The 24,557-nt window shown below is 42.2% G+C and overlaps 1 protein-coding gene and 1 long non-coding RNA gene across 5 annotated transcripts in view; one reads left to right on the top strand and one right to left on the bottom strand.

Annotated features, from left to right (window-relative positions):
* Positions 1 to 774: 774 nt before the first annotated feature.
* PRKDC (protein kinase, DNA-activated, catalytic subunit) overlaps positions 775 to 24,557 on the bottom strand; it is an 85,632-nt gene continuing 61,849 nt past the window's right edge. Inside the window, exons 66-86 of the mRNA XM_028737018.2 lie at positions 24,073 to 24,297; positions 23,720 to 23,828; positions 23,136 to 23,247; positions 22,627 to 22,816; positions 22,263 to 22,437; positions 21,944 to 22,134; positions 20,459 to 20,639; positions 18,637 to 18,797; positions 17,967 to 18,178; positions 15,773 to 15,860; positions 15,435 to 15,578; positions 14,555 to 14,759; positions 13,359 to 13,426; positions 12,871 to 13,091; positions 12,092 to 12,184; positions 9,848 to 9,940; positions 8,766 to 8,837; positions 8,186 to 8,387; positions 5,013 to 5,201; positions 3,056 to 3,195; positions 775 to 2,191 (exon numbers count right to left, since the gene is read on the bottom strand). Coding sequence (XP_028592851.2) covers positions 1,987 to 2,191; positions 3,056 to 3,195; positions 5,013 to 5,201; positions 8,186 to 8,387; positions 8,766 to 8,837; positions 9,848 to 9,940; positions 12,092 to 12,184; positions 12,871 to 13,091; positions 13,359 to 13,426; positions 14,555 to 14,759; positions 15,435 to 15,578; positions 15,773 to 15,860; positions 17,967 to 18,178; positions 18,637 to 18,797; positions 20,459 to 20,639; positions 21,944 to 22,134; positions 22,263 to 22,437; positions 22,627 to 22,816; positions 23,136 to 23,247; positions 23,720 to 23,828; positions 24,073 to 24,297 — 3,276 coding nt within the window. The 3' untranslated portion in view covers positions 775 to 1,986. The remainder of the gene's footprint in view (positions 2,192 to 3,055; positions 3,196 to 5,012; positions 5,202 to 8,185; positions 8,388 to 8,765; positions 8,838 to 9,847; positions 9,941 to 12,091; positions 12,185 to 12,870; positions 13,092 to 13,358; positions 13,427 to 14,554; positions 14,760 to 15,434; positions 15,579 to 15,772; positions 15,861 to 17,966; positions 18,179 to 18,636; positions 18,798 to 20,458; positions 20,640 to 21,943; positions 22,135 to 22,262; positions 22,438 to 22,626; positions 22,817 to 23,135; positions 23,248 to 23,719; positions 23,829 to 24,072; positions 24,298 to 24,557) is intronic.
* On the top strand, positions 5,201 to 18,752 carry LOC114600635 (uncharacterized). 4 transcript variants are annotated; one of them, XR_003707610.2, is made up of 4 exons: positions 5,201 to 5,757; positions 12,297 to 12,346; positions 12,928 to 13,134; positions 14,509 to 15,354. It is a non-coding gene; the product is annotated as an uncharacterized LOC114600635 (long non-coding RNA). The 4 variants fall into 4 exon arrangements; XR_003707611.2 differs by lacking the exon at positions 5,201 to 5,757 and adding an exon at positions 12,077 to 12,205; XR_013393938.1 differs by lacking the exons at positions 5,201 to 5,757; positions 14,509 to 15,354 and adding an exon at positions 18,621 to 18,752 and having other exon boundaries at positions 12,213 to 12,346.

Below are 24,557 nucleotides of genomic sequence, written 5' to 3'. Positions count from 1 at the left end.
TTTCACCATAAAGCAGGGGCGGGGCCTTGAGTCGCAACCTGCTAGATTTCCCCTAACCTTGCAGATTTGGCCCTTGTGTGTGGATGGTGCTGTTTTGGCTGCATAACCACTAGCACTCAAGAGAATGAGTTTGAAATGTGTATATAGCATGATAGGCAGTGCTGGGGGGGGGGGCTGGAACTGGGAGCAACCTAGTAATACTGAGCAGGGGAGGCAAAGGTGGGGGAACTAAACTGTAGCCTTGGACATTTAAACCTTTTGACAACCAGATCTTCCACCACCTTTGAAATCTTAATTATTGCTGGCTATGTCATTTCCCCCAGACTGCCTGATTGAAAACGCTGCTATGCATACATGACAATCAATTAAGGACTTGGTTAAATTATAAACTTGGAACTTTGACCTGTAAGCTTGGAGGGTAAAGTGCTCTGTAAGATGAGGGAATGAACAAAAGGATATCTGAGGCAGATATCTGAGTGGTTGCACCTTATCACATACCCGTGTGTTATCAAATTGTATTTGCAATAATGCATTTATTTTAAAAAGGGGTAGGTCACTGCCAGTTTTTTATTCTGTGAGTAGATCGCAGTCTCTTGGGAGTTGGATGCCCCGGTATAGTACAATAAAACCATAAAGGTTAAATCAGACAGATGTGCTGATCCCATCTTCTACTCCAAAAGGGTGTCTTGCTCAGACTCTGAAATGTACATAATGACACAGACATGCATGCACACTTGTTTGAAGTCATATACTGAAAACACTTTCACATCACTCTCCAATCATAACACTTTTATTGATAAAAAATATATAAAAGGTGAACAGTTCAATTATTGTGGAGATTTCTCCCTAAGTGGAAAGCCTTTTTTAAAAGTGGTTTTAGGACATATCTAATTAATGTATTCTAAACTGTTTTCGCATTCTTATGTTTTAAAAATAAAAAATGAAGCTACAGAAGTATCAGCTGCACCATTACATTTTTTGAAATGAAGGTAATTTAAATAGGTTTGTCAAATAATGCCCATTCATTCAAAATATTGCACTAATCACAGAATATTTGTTTCAAGGTTTTCACCCTGCTTTTCCTTTGCTAATAAACTATTGAATAAAACCTCAGTGCAAAACCAAGTAAATGTATATCTTATAAGAGAGAACTGGTTTTTAGCTGTGCTTCACAATGTACAGAAGTCATGGGAGAGTAAAGAGAAGACTTATTCTAAAATAAGTTTAGTAATATTTTACCAACATGCCTCAGTATCAAATATTCCTTGAACTTCCAAAAGCAAAATTTGCCCCTATCCAAGTTAGGGAGCAACAGAAGTTGTAATTCAAAAATACCTTTAATAGCGGTGGTACTATTTTGTCATTTTCTCCTTTCAGCTTGCCTGCTTCATTATTAGAATTACAGCCAATTTGGCTACAGAAAGAAAACATCTTCATGAGATATCAAATTTGTTGCTAGTTCTTTATTGCCTAAGGACTACTGGCATGACTACTGCTGCTTATTTGGGGAATCACATACTCAAATGTCAGCTTAAGGTTAGCTGTTATAGAACCACACTAATTAGATGCACTAATTAACACAAATAATTGTGCAAGTCGCCTACTTACATCAATAGCAAATCACTAGAGACCGTAAGATTGTGATTCCTCTTCTGCCTATAGCAAAGTCACAACTTTAATTTTTCTTTTGGCTTTTCCTAAGTTTTGGGGAAGCAGTGTTTGTTTTTTATTTTCCTTCATTAGCAACAGCAATTAAATGTGTAATTACTGAGCTGTAAACATAATTTAATACCTCAAACAATATGACATTAACAAATTGTCAGCATATATCATTGAAATTCTTCTGCTACGTCACAACTTCGACTCGTGTGCATTAAATACCATCTTCTTTGTTACTAGTACACAGTTAGATTAGTCTTCACTTCCAAGATAAACTGAAATATTCTGATAATCTTAGCAGACAGGCACTGATAAGGATTCAGTTTTTCACATCCATGGCTCCCATCCTTCCCAAACTCTGCCAAGGACATTTGGATCTCTGGCTTGGTCTATAAGGCACTTCACCTGTGTTTCTTCTGATAGTCCATCCTCTGGTTCTCTGGCTCGTATGTTATATTCTTTACTTCCTCGTGCCACAGAAACATAATCCCTGTAGGCAGCTGATTTCTCATGGCCCAGCCGTAATTCATCACTTTAAAAAATGATATTAAATCACTGATATTAAAATCAAGCAGTGTACCCAAGTTTCCCTATTCAGATGTAATACCGTATTGGCCTGAATATAAGCCTCACTTCTCCCCCAAATTCCAAACGTGAAAAGTTAGTGTGGCTTAAATTCGCGACCTTACAAAAATTGGCTTTTATGATGTCGCTGCTGAAACAGACATATGGTAAAATGGAACGGGTGTGAGTGTTTGCGGAATTTTAAGGGAGTGGCTTTTACAGTGGTACTTTGGGTTACAAACCCAGAAGTAGTACCTCGGGTTAAGAACTTTGCCCCAGGATGAGAACAGAAATCACCCGGTGGCAGTGGGAGGCCCCATTAACTAAAGTGGAACCTCAGGTTAAGAGCAGTTTCAGGTTAAGAACGGACCTCCGAAACGAATTGTCTTTCCCCCCCCCTTGAATTTTAAAGGTGTGGCTTATATTCGGGCCAATACGGTATTTTTCTCTCTTTAGCTCAAGAGCTGTAGGCACAGGTAAGCTTTTCCCTTACTCAGTATTTCTTGTTCAACTTTTGGTTTATTTGTTAAAAAAAGAAACAAGAAAGCCTGGCTTCCGGCAGCCCTGCCTTCAGACAATGGGGCTGCAGCACTGACCCTGCTTTTGAAGTATGCTTTATTTTTAATTTTTAAAAATGTGAGCTTCCTTTCTGCAAATGCACCAAGGTGCTCAACTTCCAATTTTACCTAGATAATTACTGCAGGTCCCCAGCAATTATTCATTTTTGTTTCTATTCAGTCACACACTTTGAGTTCTGTGCTTGCACACAGCCTCATTTAGGAAAGCAAATCGACACGCTGAACATTTCAAAGCACTTGAGAGCAACATATACCTGGTAATCACTGCTGGATTAGCACCTGCTAATTTTCTTCTTGCAAAATTTACTTTTTGAACGGGGTACCAATTAATCTCCTCTGTATTTATTTCCTTAGTCCATGTGCCTCCTTTTTTCAACTGCTTCAATTCAAAATTCTGGAAAGAAATGGCACATACCCAATCATGAAAAACAATACTGCAGTCTTCACAGTATACATCGCAGCATGAGGCATGATATTAAGTACAAGGCATGACAGACATGCCTGATATTTAGATATTTGAAGGGGCGTGAATATGGTAAAAATGATAGGAAAATGGCATTATGGTTACTTTAGTATTGCTTAGATTTTCAATACAGAAAGTGCACACTTTTCTAATAACTGACTGGAAGAGTAATGATGTAAAGATAACTATAGTAGTTAAGCTCCTTCAAAGGACTGTCAGGCAATTCCTCCCTTCTGAAGCCCTTCTGATTGTTCACAGTGGGAACCCTGCAGTGTTTGCCCTTGCCATGCTGCTATGGTAGGTCCTGGTTGTATGGGAGTAGTCCTTATGGGTGGCTCCTTCCCATGTTAGCTTTCTTCCAGATTATGGTAAAGGTGATGCTGCTGTCAAAAGGAACTGTGGGTGAGTGCCTGGATTTCTTACTTATCAGGCTGGTATGGAATGAGTACTTCATGAGTTCCAGCAGTGCTAAGGTGGCATTGGAAGGCTGCACACTCTTGAATGAAGAGTTTTCTAAAAAAGACTAATGAGCTACAAACCCACCGTATTTTTCACTCTATAGGACACACTTCTTCCCCTCCAAAAATTAAGGGGAAACGTGTGTGTGTCCTATGGAACGAATTCAGGCTCCTTGGCTTCAGCGATAGCAACGCGAAGCCTCCGAAGCGCAGAGGGAGCGCTCCCTCCACACTCTGGAGGCTTCGCGTTGCTTTCGCTGAAGCCTGGAGAGCGAGAAGTGTACACCGACCCCTCTCGCTCTCCAGGCTTCAGGGATGGCCGTCTGAAGCCTTCAGAGCGCAGCGCGAGTTCCCGCTGTGCTCCACAGGCTTCAGGTTCCTTTTGCTGAAGCCGGGAGAGCAAGACTCTCCTGGCTTCAGCAAAAGGAACCCGAAGCCTGCAGAGCGCAGCGGGAACTCCCGCTGGGCTCCAGAGGCTTCAGGTGAACGCACCTTGTTTTAGAGAACAAGAAAAAAAAACTCCCTCTCTCTGCGCAGCGCCCCTTCAGCGAAGCAGCAGGAGAAATGGAAGGGGCTCTGAGCAGAGAGGGGGAGTTTTTTTTCTTGTTCTCCCCCTCTAAAACAAGGTGCGTCCTATGGTCGGGTGCATCCTATAGAGCGAAAAATACGGTACTTTGTGTAACGAATCGTTTAAAAACGTGAGTTTTCACCCAACCTTTTTGGCTAATACTTAAGCATGTAATTGTCCCCCCGACCTACCAAGCAATAGACTGTGGGGCATTCTTCGTTAAATTCTGTCTCTGTTGATCAACAACTCACTTCTCAAACTATCCCTACCTCTTCTAAGCCAGATCTTTCTTCCTCCCCCCATTATCCAACTCCTAACCCCACTTTCCTCCCTCCCTAAATCCCTTCTCTCATGAATGGTATTCCCACCCATAATTTCTTTCCTCTCTTTCCCATCTCAATCCTCCTGGCATATGCACTGTTTGTGGCAAGCCTTCCCTGCCACAAACACAACAATGCAACCTAACATTGGGAAACTGCAACTATATCACTGTGTACCAAATAGGATGTTTTACAAGTCACTCTTTTCCTTACAGCAGAGGTAGCCAATGTTGCCAGACTCTAGTTCCCATCAGCCCCAGCTAGCATGGCCTGTAGCCAAGAATGATGGGAGTCCAACTATGTCTGGTGGTCAACACAATGGCTACCCCCTACCTTACAGCATTCACATAACCATTCCTCTTCACTTTGTTTAGACAAACCGGGATGAAAATAAGAACCTACTTTCCAATCTAAGGAAGGCTCCTTCACAAACACATCCATAGTATTAATGAGAAAATCTTGATCTGCACGGTAGGCTCTTAAGGAATGCACCATCACATTGTAAAGAAGACCCAATTCCTTCATGGGCAACATCAAATTAATAAACTGGCGAGTCAAACGGAAAGGCATCAACTCTGGCACTGGCAGAAACTGCATACAAGAAAAATTAAAAAGTTTATGTATTATTTATGAATTTTCCAACCACTAACAATTGCTCTTTTTCTTCATACACCAGGATTCATAATTCTTTCATACAGGTCATTTATGGAGAGACAGAATTCAGTATAATATTTACGGGAAATTGCTTTTAATGAAACCAGCATATGTTTATCTTGCCTTTTCTTCAGGGAGCTTACAGCAGCTTTCAGCTTGCCATCTCTGTTTTTGGCCCATGTAAATCTTGCTTTCCTTTCTGCCTTTTTACTCAACAATTTAAGGTGATCCATTCTGTAGCCACCATGAATTGGAGATCCAGATCCTCACCACCTTGGTTTTACTAATACTGTATTATAGTGATAGAGGTGGTTTTATTTGTTTTAAAAAGATTGTCGTGCTTCAACATGGGGGGGGGGAGTTAGGGCCATTAACTTCAGTGGGTCTTCCTTGAATAAAACTTAGTTGAATACCATGTTTTGATTTTTCCAGTCTTCTGCTATGACAACAAGCTCCTGCTTAAAATGGCTGGACTATTCCCTGAATGTTCCAGGTGAGTATGCATACTTTAAAAATATTATACAGAAGAAAAGGACAATTCAAACCTATCCTCATCAGTGATAATAAGGTCACATCATCCGCATACAGTAAAAGTGGGACTGGGTTTTGGTTAATTTGGGGGGCATGTGATTCTGTTTTTTGGATGTGCTATGGAAGATCTGATAAAAAAAAAGAGGGAAGGGGCAGGAACACAACCTTGTTTTACATCTTTCGTGTTAGGGATATCTGAGGAGAGGTAACCTTTGATATTGAGTTTTATTTGGCAGATGTTACAATATTAATTCTGTATTAAGAACAACAAACTTGAAATTAATGTACAATTCTAGTGAATTATATATTTATAATATCTAAATTAGATTAAGGGATAATGAAAAACAAACATTGAGTCAGCTGTAAAGAAAATCTGCTCCCCCAAGTTCTATGGGTTAAATACAACCAATAACAGGATCACTTACCGTATTTTTCGCTCTATAGGACGCACTTTTTCCACTCCAAAAATTAAGGGGAAATGTGTGTGCATCCTATGGAGCGAATGCAGGCTCCTTGGCTTCAGCGATAGCAATGCTAAGCCTCTGAAGCCTGCGCTCCAGAGGCTTCGCGTTGCTTTCGCTGAAGCCAGGAGAGTCTGGTCTTTGACGCTGGCGGTGGGGAAAAGCAGCGCTTCCCCCCACCGCCAGCTTCACAAGCTTGGGGGGATGCGGGAAGGCGTGCGACACCTTTGCGCTGCTCCCCTACCTGGTTTTGAGGCTGGCGGTGGGGGAAAGTAGCGCTTCCGCCCAGAGCCAGCGCCACAAGCTGGGTCAAAGAGCTCGCAGGAGCCGTGCGCTCTTTAAAGGGTGTGTGGCTTCTGCGGGCGTTTCTACAAGGTGGGGGAATTCACCCACCTCGTAGAAAAGCCCGCAGGAGCCGCGCAGCCTTTAAAGAACGTGCCGCTCTTGGGGGCTTTTCCCCAAGGAGAGAGAAGGGACCGACTGGCCGCGTTAGTCCCTTCTCCCTCCTGGTCGAAAAGCCTGCAGGAGTCGTGTGCGGCTCCTGTGTGCTTTTGCGGGAGGTGGGGGAATTCCCCCACCTCCCACAATAACAAGGAGAAGGTCTGGGAGAAGGGATCATATTTCTTTCCTTGATTTCCCCCTCTGAAAACTAGGTGCGCCCTATAGAGCAAAAAATACGGTGTATCTCAAAACTAGTACCGTATTTTTCGCTCTATAGGACGCACCCGACCATAGGAGGGGGAGAACAGGGAAAAAAATTCTCCCCCTCTCTGCTCAGCACCCCTTCAGCGAAGCGGCAGGAGAAACAGAGCCCCTTCCATTTCTCCTCCCGCTTCGCTGAAGTGGTGCTGCGCAGAGAGGGAAAACTGTGCAGCGCCTCTCCAGCAAAGTGAAGCCTGGAGAGCAAGAGGGATCGGTGTGCACCGACCCCGCTCCAGGCTTCAGGCGGCTATCCGCGAGCCTTCTGAGCACAGCGAGAACTCCCGCTGCTCTCCGAAGGCTTGCGGGTAGCTGCCTGAAACCCGTGGAGCGCAGCGCGAACTGCCGCTGCGCTCTGGGGGGGTTCAGGCAGCCTTGCCTCCGCTCCCGGACCTGGGGGCAGGGGAAGCCCGAGCTTTCCCTCCTGGGGAAAAGCCCGCAAGAGCCACACGAAGCTTGTGTGCGGCTCTTGGGGGCTTTTCCTGCCTGCCTCCCCCCTGCATTCGCTCCATAGGACGCACAGACTTTCCCCCTTAGTTTTTAAGAGGGGAAAAGTGCGTCCTATGGAGCGAAAAATACAGTAATTCCAACCCAACACAGTGCATTTATGTTAGCCCAACTTAATGTTTTCCCCTCAGCCTTAAGGGCAGATATTTAAACATCCCTCGAAATGATAGACATTGCGGATGTAGAACATATTATTTTCTACTGTCCACTGTACAACCAGCTACGGTACTTAAACTATCCAAAAAGAGGGAAAATACATTATGGCACAATGAAAGTATCAGATTCTACCTGTCTGATATTAACCCGGAGGTGCGAGGGTGGCTGAGTTTCTGTCAATAGTATCTCTTAGAGCGGTGAATGGCATGATTTAACAGGAAGACACTCAAAAAGTTCTATTACTATATATCTTCTGTGGCTGCTTCTTTGTATATATTTTTAAAATTTTGCATGGAGATGTTTTAAGATGGTCTATATCTGTAACGCCTAATAAAGACTTTGAAGAAAACCAGAAAGTGTCATTAAGTAGTGTGCAAGGTTCAAAAAGTGGGGCGGGGGGACAGGCAGTATCATGCAACATCCTGCTCCACCTGACTAACAAGCAAAATAAATAAATATCCCAAAGAGGAAGCAAGAGCGATTCTGAATCTTTACAATCCCCCTGACCTATTAGCATTCCATTCAATTTAATATTAAAAAAAAAAAACAGTTTGAAAAGGAGAATACCTGTGTGGCAGACCCGAACGCATGTCCAAAGTCTATTCCCACCATGCCACCTGTCTCCATGCTGATCATGAAGTTGGATAAGTGTCTGTCTCCAATCCCAAGAATCCAGTGGCTGATGCACATCAATGCATGGGAGCTGGCGAAATGGGATCGCAGAGATAGCAAGGCCTCCGGTGTTGTACTCATCTTAACAAAGGCCCTCCTTAAGAAAAGCAATATATTTATACATATTAAGATTGGCTTCGGCTGTTTCTAAGAAGGGGAAACATTATGAATTCAGAACAAAGAGATGCCCATCTTCCTCATTGTTCCACCCACATGCTAATAATCGGAAACTGGAGAAGGGGCTAGATGATTATCAGTGTGGCACAGGCTGAAGTTTGAAGGGCCCAAAGAGAGGGTTGGTGTTTTGTTTTGTTTTGTTTTGTTTTGTTTTGTTTTGTTTTTAATAGGAACTGCGGGCCAGCAGCCTGCATGTGGAAAAATGAGGCGGCCATATGAGGATTACTGGAAGCAACCCTTCATTCAGCAACATTAATCCTCGGTACTATTTTGAAACCCATATTACACAAGAACACACCTTAACAGGTCTTCAGGAACACGGTTCTCTCGGCGATGGAAAGACATCACTGTTTCTATACGATCAGCTCTCCTAGAAGTGAGCAAAGCAATGACAATTATAACCATATAATTAGAAAATGGGAATCAAGCAGAGACAACTGGTTTCACCCACCCACCCACACACCCTTAGGTTGAATTGAACATTTTGGACTGGCAATATGCTCTCTTATATTCCCAAGCAGAGATGGTGGGCAAGGCATGGTAGCAACAGACCTGGCAGAGCTCCATGTCCACCTGCATTGGTGGGTTCCACAACCTCTAGAGTAGACTGGGTGGAGGGAGACTGCAGAAAGGAACTTCCTGTTTGTGCAAGCAGATATGTTATGCAAGCAGGACAGCACCATTTGATATTGCCCTTTATCGTTGGTGCCCTGAGAAATGTTTTCTGTAAGAATCGGCTTCTTCAAGCCAATGCAGGAATTGGGAAGGGGCACCAATATGTGCATGCAATCACTGTAGATTAATTTTTTTTTAAAAAAAGGAAGAAGTGGGTTTCTAACTCCCATTTTTTCTGTGGACATGAGCCAGTAGCCAGCAGCACAACCAGAAAATCTCTGCCACATTAGTAAGGGAAGAAACTTAATGATCATCATCATTTGAATTTCTATACCACCCTTAACCAAGGAACATAGGGTGGGGTTACAATATAAAAGCACAAAAATACAAACCTTTGTGACAAACGAAAACAAAATAATCTGCCCACACACAGTTTAAAAGGCCATGGATTGTTTAGTTGGCCAAAGGGCCTGGGAGAAGAGGAATGTTTTTGCCTGGCAGCTAAAGATATGTAACAAAGGTGTCAGGTAAGCCTCCCTGGGGAGAGCATTCCACAAGCAGGGAGCCACTGCAGAAAAGGCTTGCTCTAGTGTTGCCACCCTCCAGACCTCTCATGGAGGAGGCACATGAAGAAGGGCCTCACATGATCATAGAACTGGTGGAAGTGGTGCCACCCACCCCTGACTTGGACAGCTGCTGAAGGATAGCATGGTTGATATCACAAGCCACAGAGATAAATGGGTAACAATTATTTCTAAGACTCACTTGTACATGTATGTGTAGCGTGCAACAGGGCTTGTATTCTTCTCTGCCATCTTGGACAGCCAGTCAGTATAATCAGCACGAGGACCCTTGTAGCTGAATAAAAAGGGGGGAAAGCAAGTAATTTACTTCTATATTACCTGAAAGGAACACCAAGCATTGGGGTACTGTGCTGTTAAAGAGCAATTAATGAATCAAACCATTTCTGAGAGTGCACTTAGGGAGATGCTGTTTTCCAAGCATCATTGAAGAATGAGCTCCTAGGAAGCACTGAGTCTACTATATTTTGTCCTAAATGTTTGTTTATAGCAAATTTCTATTTCAATAGGCACACTAGTATTACACAAGTTCCTGACTTGCAGAACACATTCGTGACCACATTAAGCAAGCTTTGTCATTTCCTTCTGTCTTCTACCAAGTAACATACAGCTGCTACAGCTTTATGAACCGATTCTTCAGCATTGAACACAATGGCAAGTTCTTCCTCAGTGAAAAACAGTCCAAATGAGGCACAATAAAGCATTGTTAATTCAATTCATTCCACAACTACCTCCTTAAAAGTGTAAACTTGTAAAGAATAACTTATAATTTGCTTCACTAGCTAAGAAATAGTTTCTGAATATTAGTACTTTCTACATGAATGTTATGTTTATTAGTATTCTCTTTGAATACTGAATGGTATTTAACTCACGTACTCAGAGCAGACCCACTGGAATATAATGGAACTAACTTAACCATGCTCATGAATTTCAACACAGTGGTACCTTGGTTTATGAACTTAATCTGTTCCGGAAGTCCATTCTTAAACCAAAGCATTCTTAAACTGCTTTCCCATACCAGCAGGGGACTCAATTTTACAAATGGAACACACTCAACAGGAAGCGAAACATGTTCTGCTTCCAAGGCAAAGTTCGCAAACCAAAATACCTACTTCCGGGTTTGCAGTGTTCTTAATCCAAGTTGTTTATAAACTAAGCTGTTCTTAAACCAAGGTACCACTGTATGTCTACTCTGAGTAAAACTGAGTTGAAAACCACCCACCCACTCTTTTTAAATTAATGATCCATTATTCTTAGTGCTGTACTGAATCAAGCTTTTCACACTGTTTTAAAAAGCCCAGAAATTGCTAAGTGCCCATTTGGAAAACAGAAACTATTACACAGTTAACTGTTTTGTGACTTGTTAGGGGGAAAATGCTAGAATATATTTAGCATCTTTCTGTGCAAACTGAAAAGCAGAAGGTAGTGCTGATAAAATGCAAAAATCAATTTTTAGGACACTTTATAGTGGAGATGCTGGAACTACATAACAAATTGAAATCCACTGCTGAAAGAGTTGTCAAATGACTCATGCCGTGGACTGGACATTGAGAAATGCTTAAAAACAGCAGGAACAAAGATGCAGCAAAAACAGATTTCTAGAATCTAGTGTTCACACAAAGCTAAACTTTCCTCTTCCCACATTCTTACTGCTACTGCACTATCCAGAGCTAAGCTGTGGTTTGTCTCACTCTCAACAAACCATGATCTGTAAAAACCAAAGCTTGTCCTTGATTTGACAGCTCATGATTTGTTTGGAGAAGACAAACCACAAGCCTGGGTGCACACATCATGTTAAGCCAAACCATGGTTTAGTTCTGGAGCAGCGTAGCAACAGAAGGACAGAGGAAGAATGAAACAGCCACAATTCCCCCTCTGAAGTCACTGCCTGTCACTACACTTACTGGTTTGCTTTCAACATCATAGGGTTTGCTCATGTGAGTACAAGTTAGTCCTAAGATCAGAACAGGCTTTGGATATGGTCTGTGGTCACAATGGCAAGTTAAGAGTTGTGGCTCTCCAGGTTCTCCTTATTCTCCATCGCAGGAATTCTAACCCATTTCCATTGATTTAAATGCTGAACATGCATTTATACTACCCTCCATTCTGACTGAAGTTCACTTCCTAATTCAAACTAACATTTAAAAAAATCCTTTGCTTGTAAAAAGCAATCTATTGATAAGAAAATGATGAAGAAGCCACGGGTGATACATGCTCTTTGTTTAAAGAAGCAGACAGAAAATGTAGGTCAGAGGTGAAGTGTCACCCGTTAAACAAATAGCTGCCAATTATTAATCTAAGATAGGAAGTACTTTGACTTCTGATGATTAATGCCAATTGTTCCTATGGATATTATTGTCACAATTCTTCACCTATCTCCAAAGAATGCCATTAACATCCAAGAAACAGATTTATACACCTTCATTACCTGTTATAATCGTTTTTTTCCTGTTCAGACATGTTCTTCAGAAGGAACTCCTTTAAAGTGCAGGTATTCTCAAGCCACTCAATCAGCCCCAGTCTGAAAGAAAATATAGCCAAGGTAACAACAAACACAGAAAATTATTATTTAATAAAGGGGTAAAAAATGTAGAGGATGCAAACTAGTGGACACTGTTTTCTTTTCTTTTTAGCTTCACTACTTAAAGTGTATTAAAATGTCATTCACACAAGAATTAAGAAGGTAAGTAAGAGGTAAAGTTTGAAAAAAAACCCTGCTTCACTCAAGCAAATTATATGTATCCATTTATAAGGGGGTATAAAGCACCAGCTAAACATTATGATAGGCATCTAATGCTGCTTCTTCCTTTCTTGCTCTGATGCATGGATTTACCTGGTTGCTACTGTTTCTCTATAGATAAATCTTCCCCATGTTCTATAGGCTCAGACAAGCCATGCATAGGAAATGGTCAAGGAAGATGGTTGGGTAGTGCAAAGATGCACAGCCTGCTCTTCAGGATATCTCACACATTTAAAATTATGAGTTCACGTGAAGACACAGTAAACCTTGCAGTTAAACAAGCAACACAGCAAAGTGTTGCTGAAAAATTGCCAGTTTGTAATTACTGGTGTTAAGCAACCCTACAAAAGATGTTCCAAGGTTTTCCTTATATGGTGGGCCTGCTGTAAAGACATTCCTCCTCCTAATTCATGCAACAAAGACTGGAGCACATATACTATATGTGAAGGAGGTCAGGAAGCGCCTACCTGGTAGTCATTGGTATAACTTGGTAAGTTTTTAATTTCATGTTTCTTTGGCTGCAGGCAGCATCTCTTGAAAGGATGGTGTTCATAACATCAAAAAGCTGCTCAATGCGCTGGTCTTGCCGGAGATCCTCTCCTCCCTTCACAAGAAAGGGATATTCCCGCTCATCGCTACCTCTGATAATTATACGCTTTGGTTTCCGGATGGACTCCATAACTTTTATCTTGGACAAAATGGGGTGGAGAAAGGTTTTCACTCAAGAAAGGGTGAGAAAACTTTGCAATATACAAATTACGTTATAGAAGAAAGTCCATCTGCATTTCTCTGCAGTGTGAGAATGCGGAAAAAAGTTACTATAGATATAAAATTTCATCAGATGTGGGTGATATCTGTTTATATGCACAATGTACACTTATTAATATATCGGTAAGTGTACCTTTACCTTTCTATAGACACATGAAAACATATGCACATTAATATAGTAACATACCCTCTCATCAAATCCAGAAATTTGTGCGTGATATTCTGGCAATGGTTTTCCTTTACCAACATATTGACCTGAATAAATAAAATGTAATGCTTTAATTGAGCTTTCAAAACATTTATGTGATTAACAGTGCATTCCTAGCCTACTGATCAAGGGGATGGAGGGGGTGGGATTTGCATGCAGAGAAAGTGCCCCTTTACCACTGGGGGGGGGGGAATCAGCTGCAGAGAGTTCCATGGGTGTAAAGCTACTGCTGGTGGTGTTTTTGACATCTGTATCCTGCAGAATGGGGCATTCTGGAGCCAGGTTACAGGAAGTCTTGGGTGCAAGGCCCCTTTAAGAGGCCCTGGGCTGTGCTAGGCATGGTTAATTTTCCCCCACTGGTCCCAACTGAGAGAAGGATTAAAAAAAGCAAAAATCTGTCCCTTGACCTCCTGTCCTGGTCAGCATGCCCTCTACCCTATCCACAATTGCTGAGTAAGGTAGAAACATTATACTGGCAGAAAATTCCTGTGGCTAAGAGACTCTTCTCATGATCTTGTTTGTGCTGGGTGTGCTCCCAACATTATTCTAACAATCCTGATCATGACAGCAAAACTGCCTTCAGAATAAGTTGCTGGTTATCAGCCCTGCTAACCATGTCAGACTCAGAGGAGACTGGTTTCAGGGAACAACCCCCAGCTCAGTTTCCCTTCTTTTAGAAAAGACTGTGGCTGCTAAGGACCAAGTGCCACCTTGATACATGGTGGCACTTGGTCCTGAACAGTGGCAAATAAGGAGCAAAAGTGTCTCGCACAGGAGCCCACATATTCTGTGCTTCAGACACGTCACCAGCAAGGCACTGTAACTTTGTGGCTCTTAGGTCCACTGCAGGTTTTAAAATAAATTCCAACCACAATCATTCATTGAAATTGGTATATATTTATTTTAACATGAGCTACTAGATTTTGGTAATACATTTGGAGGGAACTGCAAAATAAAAGTTACGTCCTGCACAAGTTGCTTAGAAGAAGTCATAATGGTCAGAAAGTATCTGCCAAAGAATAAAAGTTTATCTACTTGTAAGAATAGATAGTCAGTCAGTCACTCTGTAGGTCTTAACTATGCAGCGTATTAAACGAAAATGAAATTTAATAACCATTATTTCATTTAGCAATGGAAGAATATTCTCCCGGTTACCAACTGAAACCATAGCTTACCAGGAACTTCCAGCTCAGTCCTCAAGAATTCTGGTTTGAAGTCACTCATCCAAGTTGTGCACTCCTTCAGATTTCCAGGTTCTTTCTGACAGTCTCTCATCTTTAATAAAAGAGGCTCCACAATACTGTTGAAGTCCCTGTCTGTCATATTTAGCAGCTTGCAACCTCCTTTTCCAAAGTGTTTGTCAAATTCCTTCCCAAATTTCTGAAGCAGAAATTTAATCACACGATAATTTTTCACTCTTGTTAACAGCCCAAGTACTTAAACTAGTTCATCACTTGATATAGCTGAATGAGGAGGAAATACTACTTGGTGAAATGCCAGAACTTATTAAATTTCTCTTGCACCCTATCACAGGCAGGTGTTTGACATACTCCTATGCAATGCCTATAATGTAGCAGCCAACTACTAGTATCTCAAATTGGTAGAACCACAATTCTTACTAAGCTCTGGTCAGCATTGACTTACATATGCCTCAGCTGTTCCTATGGATAAACCCAGAAAACCTACAGAAGTTGTGAATGCAGATGAAGGACGACAACTCTCCACTCAGTAGTACCAGTTACATCTCTGTAGTAGAACAAAAGTACCAGTGGCTATACTTGGGCTAGAACTGGAAATCATATTCCTGATCTTACGAACCACAGATTGCACTCCTTTAGAACTGTTTTAATGTTCCATGACACAAAGGGTCAAGGACTGTGGTGGTAAATAATACACTTAACTACAACATCCATTTCTGAAGCCTATACAGATGTGCAAGGCATGTTTGGGGCCATAATAAAATCCAATTATTTAATTCAGGTTTTCCATGTTATATTTTAACTTTCCTGCTATACATGTAAACATTCAACCAAAGGTGCTATAATTAATACATGCCTGAATGAACTTCTTTCTGTACAGCCCAAGACCTGGAGCCTGTAAATTTCCCAGATTCTGGATCATTCCATCATACAACTCCTGGATGTTATTTTTACTCTTCTTAGTTTTCCCCAGCTCATTTCTAACATCTTCAGTCCAATCCTGTGAATCCAGAATAACACCACTTTACCACGTCTCGCATCCAACCAAAGGACAAAAGTTAAAACATAGCAGCTACTAATGGAAAGCGGGCTGCTTCGATAATTATTCAGGTGTGCCCTCAACACTCAAAAAGCACATGCATGCATTTAAACATCACACATCCCCTCAGAGTATGAAGAATTCAGTTATTGTACCTTGAAGAGCATTGCAGGGTTGGACAGCTGCTCGAGGGCATGGACAAAACCTTGCACCACTCCTCCTCTGTCCAATTTGTTCTTCAACCTATAAAGAATAAATCATCAACAAAGGGAAGAGGAAATATAATCGCAGAAGCATTCTCTTCTGCTTTGTGAATAGATAATATAGCTCAATTCCTCCATAAAACACCAAAGCTTTCTTAAACTGCAATACTCAAACAGAATTATTTATCACTTAATGGTGAGTGTGCTTGAGGTATTTAGGTAAAAAGGACCCCTCCAGTCATGAATGACTCTGGGGTTGCGGCGCTCATCTCGCTTTACTGGCTGAGGGAGCCAATGTTTGTCTGCAGACAGTTTTTCTGGGTCATGTGGCCAGTATGACTATGCCACTTCTGGAGAAACCAGAGCAGCGCACGGAAACGCCATTTACCTTCCCGCTGGAGCGGTACCTATTTATCTACTTGCACTTTGACGTGCTTTCGAACTGCTAGGTGGGCAGGAACTGGGACTGAACAACAGGAGCTCACCCCGTCACAGGGATTCAAACTGCCGACCTTCTGATCGGCAAGCCCTAGGCTCAGTGGTTTAGACCACAGCACCACCCACATCCCTCCTGATAATTTAGGTAAAAATGGGTTAAATGTCCCCCACCCCCCCACCCCCGCCTAGGCAGTGAGGATATGTGATCCAGACTTGTACTGGCTAGGCAAGGTTCCTCCCAATTTCCATCGTGCCGCTAAGCAGAAGAGAAGCAAAAGCAAGCATGAAACAAAACATGAGCAAGCATGAAACAAAACATGTGAATCTAATTTATAGTAAAGGTAAAGGTAAAGGTACCCCTGCCCGTACGGGCCAGTCTTGACAGACTCTAGGGTTGTGCGCCCATCTCACTTCCGGGTCACGTGGCCAGCATGACAAGCTGCATCTGGCGAGCCAGAGCCGCACACGGAAACGCCGTTTACCTTCCCGCTAGGAAGCGGTCCCTATTTATCTACTTGCACCCGGGGGTGCTTTTGAACTGCTAGGTTGGCAGACGCTGGGACCGAACAACGGGAGCGCACCCCGCCGCGGGGATTCGAACCGCCGACCTTTCGATTGGCAAGCCCTAGGCGCTGAGGCTTTTACCCACAGCGCCACCCACGTCCCATGAATCTAATTTATAGATAGATTCCTGCAATAACTTAGAACAGCTCCCTTAGCAAATTACTGTATTTTTCGCCCTATAGGACGCACTTTTTCCCCTCCAAAAATGAAGGGGAAATGTGTGTGTGTCCTATGGGGTGAATGCAGGCTCCTTGGCTTCAGCGATAGCAATGCTAAACCTCCAAAGCGCAGAGCCTCCCACGGCAGCCCTCCCACGGCTTGTGGAGAGCTGCCTGCACCCCGAAGCCTGGGGGCGCGCTGAGCTCAGTGCACCCCAGGCTTCGCACAGCTCTCCCACGGCTTGTGGAGAGCTGCCTGTTCTGTGGGCTGGGGTCGGGGGAAGCTCGGGCTTCCCCCGCCCCAGCCCCGCACCTGGGGGGAAAATAAATTTTCCCCCTTTATTTCCCCCCTAAAAAAAAACTAGGTGCGCCCTATGGGCCGAAAAATACGGTAGGTGGGGCTGGATGCCTCCTGCAGAAGAACCAGAAGTAAGCTTCACATTAAGTGACCAAGTGGTATCCAAGGCTTTCCTTCTACTGACAGAAAACACACCAACTGGTGGACTAGGGGCAGGAAGCAATTTATAGCAATTCCTGCTCTGCCTTGCTGCCTATCCCTCTCAAAATTTGCTCCAGAGGGTAGAGGGATTCTCCAGAACATATTGGAGGGAGTGGGGGACTGCAGGGGAAAAGAAGCATCGCTGAAAATTGCCTCCCTCTACCATTCCACAGGCAGAGCCTTTCTCTCAGTAGAAGGCAAGCATTGGACACCACTCAACAGAAGAGGAGGAAAAGAAAAACAGCTGTTACTTTTAACTTTGCTGAGAAGTATGTTACAAAATTGGGACTCTTTAACAGCTAAGGAAGTGCAGAAAAGGGAAACGCCTATATTTCTTAAGATACAATGCCTACCTCCAACGCTTCAATTTAAAATGTACTATGCTGTAAACTTGAGACTGGTATATGTGCTTTTTGGAATGTATAATTTCTTGTTACCAGCAATAAAGATTATTTGCTTCCAAAAATGTATCGCTCAACATCCTCACCTTGCTACAAACTCCTTATTCCTATGGCCCACGACAGTTTCCTGGAAAGAAAAGCTCTCACTGCTGATCATGAAAGGATACACTAAGGCCTGCGGGTAGCTGTTGGCAATTTCTTCCACTGCATGTTGTACGGCAATTGCTTCCTCCTTGTCAAGCATCGCCATCAACTGGCTGATCCAGCCAATGAACTGCCAACAGGGTACTGAGGAAATCTATTTAAAAAACATGTAATGTATGTGAAGGTGGCGAAAAGCAAACAATACCCATTTCTTCTACCCATCTCAGCTGAGCCAACAGAATAAAATGCAGCATTTACCCTATTGTAACTTTCGTATGGTAATGTGCATGGATGATATCAAATTTGCATCAAGTGTTGACTTTGCAAAGCACATTACAGCACGTTTCTAAGAACGTTAACACAGAAATAAACAAGAATTCTTAACTAAACTGGGAATTAAAAAGGGGGATCTTGTGTTCAGCTGCTAAAGCAGTTTTACACTTCCTTACGCTGAAATGCATTTGCACCATTTTATTGCCCACTCACCCAGTTTGGAGAGATCCTTTCAAAGCTCTTTGCAATCCCTTCTTATTTTTACTACCCTGAATAATTTTATGTCATATCAAAACCAACCTTATATTTTTGTTTGCCCACAGGGAAGGGAAGGCTCACCTCTTGTGCCATGAGGCCCAAAGTCTCTGTTGGGTACTTTTCTACAATTTGCAACAGCCTGGGAAATTTCAACCTGGCTTCTTCAGAATTCAGTTTTAGAGCTTTTATGACTTTCTCCACCACAATGGCTGGAAATGCCTGCAAATCCACAGCATTTATATCTGACAAGACACAAGAAGACAAACAGAAAGCCATAGTTTGCAATGTTCTATTAAAAACTCTATTTCAATGAAGTACCTTGTCAAAATCTAATATTTAAAAACAACAGCTAACTCTGTTTGGCCTCTGTCAGACATTTAGTCTGTGATAATGCAGCTCACTGGGACACGGGTGGCACTGTGGGTAAAAGCCTCAGCGCCTAGGGCTTGCTGATCGAAACGTTGGCGGTTCGAATCCCTGCGGCGGGGTGCGCTCCTGTTGTTCGGTCCCAGCACCTGCCAACCTAGCAGTTCGAAAGCACCCCCGGGTGCAAGTAGATAAATAGGGACCACTTACTAGCGGGAAGGTAAACGGCGTTCCGTGTGCTGCGCTGGCTCGCCAGATGCAGCTTGTCACACTGGCCACGTGACCCGGAAGTGTCTCTGGACAGCGCTGGCCCCCGGCCTCTTGAGTGAGATGGGCGCACAACCCTAGAGTCTGTCAAGACTGGCCCGTATGGGCAGGGGTACCTTTACCTTTTTAATGCAGCTCACTGCTCTAAGCATTTTGCATATGTGGGTATTATAACATTCTCTCCATGAGACAATAACCTCATCAGTATTGATGGTTGGCCAGAATGAAGTTTACAAAACATATTAGTGATGGTTTGGGAGCACCTAGCACTTTGGAGCACAGTATATGCTAAATCCATTTATTTAATTGTAACCTGTTGTTTTTGTAACCATCTCAGGACTCAATTGCCAGTATCTCATTGTCGTTTATTTTAATAACTATTTTATCAGTTTTTACTTGTTTTACTTGTATTGTTTTATTGTTGTATACCACTATGGTTTTTATAATGTTTAGTGGTTTATAAATATTCCAAATATTTTTTTTATATAAGATTGAATAACATGTGAATGAATGAATGAATCTTTATTTGCATCAGCCATCGGCCAAAGCATTAAAACAACAATATGATATACAAAGAATAGAAATAAAAAGTCAATTATATAAAATATATTTTAGGGTTTTGAATCAGTAGTCAAATAGTAGATCTTATTTGAATTGCCCCTGCTAAAAACCTTGCAACCTTTGTTGTCACCTGCTCATCTTGATCTGCCAAGAGAAAGGACGCCGTGGCAGTGGCTGGGCAACCCAGAATGGACAATAAAAGAGGGGTGATAACCTCATTCCTCAAGTCTTTATAAAGAGTGCAAGCCAGATGGGCATGCGCCACCGATTCGGTACTGCCATCTCCACAGGGACATAAGCATTTTCCGTTTGGAATTGTCGCTCAAGTACAGCCGAGGGCAATACATTCAATCTTGCAAGAGTAAAAGTGTCTATATTTTAGAACTGCTAGGTGAATAACGTTATTTTCTGATGATGTAAAACCACCATAAGTTGATTTTACTTCTTCAATTTTGGTTAGGAAAAACATTTGTAGGAACAGATCATTATGGTAAGTGGATGATATGTACCTTACCAGAACAAACATGAAAACTAAAATCCAACCTGATGTTAGATATACTAGCTCTCATCAGCTATCAAAACGTTCAACTGGGGTAGATTTAACTGTCCAAGAAGAATACATCACTGTGGCCTTAAATATACACCCACCCACCAATCTATCTTTGTCATAGCTGCATAGCTGGCATGAACAACCCCTCTTTTATCTCACCTGCTGAGCTTTCTTCTTCCTTCCGGAGATGACTGTCACAGAAATTAGCCAACGTCATATAAGCATCTATGACACCCTTTGTATCTATGTGTTCAGATGAGATGGACTGTACCTCTTCTTCAGCTTTCCTTGCAGCCTTGCTGAAGCATTGGAAGGCCCTCTTATTCAAACCTGCTATAACCTGAAATTACAACAAATCAGAAATCCCAGAACCAAGTTCAAGAGTCACAGAAGTGGGCACTTAAATTTAGAATCTAAATAAAAGCATGTTAAGGCAACAAGATTATAAATGATTTCTTAAAACAAGACTACAAAGTGCTTTTAAGGCAGACAGATACTAAGGCACAGGCACAGAAATAGGAGGCAGGAGGAAAGAAAAGGTTCAAAGAAGGAAAGCAGGAACAGCTTAAAAAGTGAGATCTAGAACTGTTCATGGACAGAGCACATTCCTCAACCTCCCCCCCCAAAAAAGACCTTGGGCTGTGGAAGTGTGCCCTCCTGCTGCCAGCACCTAGAATTTGGGCCAGTGAATAAAATCAGTTGATAGAAATTAAAGTATGTACAACTAGAAAATACCGTTTCATGCAATGCAAAAATTAACTTACGGAGATTCATTGCTACAAGATGTGATGGCAACCACTGTGCTGCATTTGTGAGATTCTTAATGGCATCTGGCTACTGCTAGGAACAGCAAGGAGGAGGAAGATGGAGAGCACAGGAGAAAGGTCATCCCTGCAAGTCCCTGCCTATTCCCACTACAGGTATGGTGAGGCAGAAGACTTAAGATGAACCAGTGCAACATAAAATTCACTGGTGCAAAGAGTGCCATCCAGAAACCAGTAAGAGGATTTCATAGCATGGAATTAGGAAGTTCCACTGAAATCACTATAACATTTTATTATTATATAATAGATATGATATAATCCAGTGGTTTTCAACCAGTGTGCTGTGGCACCCTGGGGTGCCTTGAATGATGGTCAGGGGTGCTGCGGGCAAGACTGGCCTCTGTTCCTCTTTCATTCCCTCCATTCCTCTGATGCCGTCTTGCATCTCTGCCTGTTAAAGGCCTGCACAGCTGTTTGTTGCAACAGCTCTGGCGACAAGCTCCCCAGCTGAATGGTGCCTCTGGCCAGGGGGTGCTTCCCATGCTCCTGGGGTAGGGGGGCAGCTCAGAGACTAGAGGCGGCAGCTGCAGCTGCCCAGAGGACTCCGAAGGAGAGGGGAGAGGAGAGGAGGCTGAGGGAAGATTCCACAATGGAGGGTGTTTGAAAAAGGGTGAGAGGCTGCTGGCTCTGCAGGCAAGGGGTGACATAACTGGTCTCCTGCGCCCCACAGGGGAGCTGCAGAAAGAATGTAGTTGGTCAAGGGAGCCGTGGACCCAAAAAGGTTGAAAACCTCTGATATAATTGATTAGGGCAAGAAAGAATAAAATCAAGTTGTACCTTCAGTCACTTGTTTAGCAATTCTGAGAGAAAAAGAACTTACCTTTTCAATATTATCAGGCTTTTCTCCTGAAAGCACTAAGACCTTTTTAGCTTTCTCTTCCTCAATTTGGTCAAGACACCCTGGATCCTTGCAAAGGGCACTGGCCATGATGTGGAAAGTGGTACCCAGGAGGTGGTTTTGGTTGCGGAAGGTTAAGGCACTGCTGCTCAAGCTGCCCAATTTATCCTCATCTGTTGGACCAAACATTGTAAAATTGACACTGTTACAAATATGATATCTGCAGAAAGCGCAGTTAAGATCCTCTCTTAACCAAGCACGATTGCATTATGCATAGTAGACCGCTTCATGAAACACATACCTAGAAGGGAGGTGGTTTTGAGTACTGTAAGTATTTGTTCAGGACTACTCTGGCTTCGGCTGCAACTGTGGCTGAAGCGGCAATAGCTGTGGTTCCATCTGACAAGCCAGTCTTCTCTTGTCTTAGAATCTGCATGCAGGTCCTTCAGAAGTTTCATGGCTACTGAGAAGCTGTTCTGCATTAACATTTCAGGGGGACGGGGGCGTGTGGAGAGAAACATCAGTAAAAAACAGCAAAGGATATGGAAGAAAGGCAAATCTATTCAATATGAAGGTAAGAAAAGGGTAACAGAAGCATGTGTTATCCAGATCTACTTCTTATGTTTTTATAATGGATTATGGGCTGCTAAACAGGACATAGGCACCTGTTTCCTGGCACTCTCTATCATTTTCATTTTCATGGTAAATTTGCAGTTTCTAATCAGTGAGTGTATATCTTCATCTTCATGGTCCACTTCCATTTTGAAACTAGCATCTCCCCCTCCATCCACTTCTATACTGTCTTCCAGACTCGTTTTAGGAAGTCTCTCCTCAATTTTGTCAAGAAAGAAACATCTGCAGAAACATAAGGAAAATAACATAACGTTGACAGAAACAGAACTGGAACCACAGAAGACATTCCAGTCCTTACTCTTATTTTTCTATATGAAAAGTTGGAAGAGAAGGAATATGCATTAAATAAACATCTGAATGTTGTGGGTATATAACATGCAAAACCAATCCTTGAACTGTCATGACTGTCCATCAACAGAAATGATTAATTACAGAAACAGTTGTAGACAGTGCAAGAACAATTTCACTGGGAACATATTAAATGACTGAATGTTTAATAGATATATGCAATTACAAATAATCAAGATCAACCTTTATTTACCGATTTGTAATGATATCATCCCAAATGTTCATAGGATCCATTTTGGTATCTGGATATCTGTTTGTCCAAATACTAAGAAGTCTCTTAAGTGATGCCTGAGAACCTATATTACCTAAGAACCATTTGTTGGAGGAAAGAATACAAAGTTTAAAAATTACACCTTCAACCTTATAATGCAGCATAAGAAACACATGTCAAAATCCTAAATAACTAGCATGGCCAGTTACTGATGTTGAATTGTTTGTATGCATATTTGTTTTATAAACAGCAGTTCAGTGGAAGCTGGTTCTGTCAGCTTCCGGAATGTCAAAACAGGTCATGATGTGGCATAGAAGAACAGTAGTTTAAAACAGAAGAGTAGCTTAAATACAGAAATACACTTGCATCAGAACAAAGTGATAAAAAACCTGTAGTAGTAGCCACTATCAAGAAAAGGTGACATCCAATATCATTATAGCTATTCTGTACATTTTTGTAGGTGCAAAATGAAAGATACATACCTCCGAGTTGGGATTAATTTCCCCCCAGATTTACAAGTCTACTACAACAATGTGAAAGCACTGAATGAAGTTGAAAAAACTTACCTGGCTTGCTTATAAAGTTGACAAAGTCTTGTATTTCTGTTAAAGCCTGAACGGACTGCAGCTTGGTCAGTCGACTCTGGTGCAACAGTGAATCGATATTGGAATAGTTCTGTGGAGTAGACAACATTTCCATTTGAATTCCTGTACAACAATTAGTGGATTTTCCTTTATGCTATGCTTTTCCTTACACATTCTGCAGTTAGCAAGCCCTGATCATCTCAGGGAATCAAGACTTTAAACCTGAACCCATTTTATCCCCCTTTAACTCCCAAGGAGGCAGTGGAGAGTGACATAATCCTGCAGTAGCAATGAACTTTTACTGACTTTTCACACCAGATGTATGTGATCCTTACCTGCATGAAAACCTGCATAGCGTTATTGACATAATATTTGGCTCTGTCAAAATCATCCTGTAGAATGTAGAGAAGACTCAACTCTTGGCTGTAATACATTTCTATTAGAGCTTTCTTCTGTTCAGTCTTCATAGCTTCATCAATGAATGTCAGCAAAGACTGGTCATTAGCACCATGAAGGAGAAGCTTCAGTTTGCTGCGAATTATGTATGGCAGATAGGTTTCCTAAAGTGGTGGGAAATTGAAATTAGTTTTATTACATTGATAGTATTCATGACCTGATCGCATTATCTTGGATTATATTTCACTTAATTATATTTATATTAAAACTTTAATGTCCTCTGCTGCATTTGGTGCTTTCGTTTACTATTTTAATACATACTAACAGTGAGATTCTTCCACACAAGACTAATATTAGGTTGAGAGCTCTTCCCACAGGGAAGGACCAAATGACACATTACACAGCAGATCCATGACTGATCTCA

The sequence above is a fragment of the Podarcis muralis genome, chromosome 8 (assembly GCF_964188315.1).
Source record: "Podarcis muralis chromosome 8, rPodMur119.hap1.1, whole genome shotgun sequence".
Taxonomy (NCBI): Eukaryota; Metazoa; Chordata; class Lepidosauria; order Squamata; family Lacertidae; genus Podarcis; species Podarcis muralis.
Note: the sequence above shows the minus strand (reverse complement) of the source record. Positions and strands in the feature narration are given on the sequence as shown.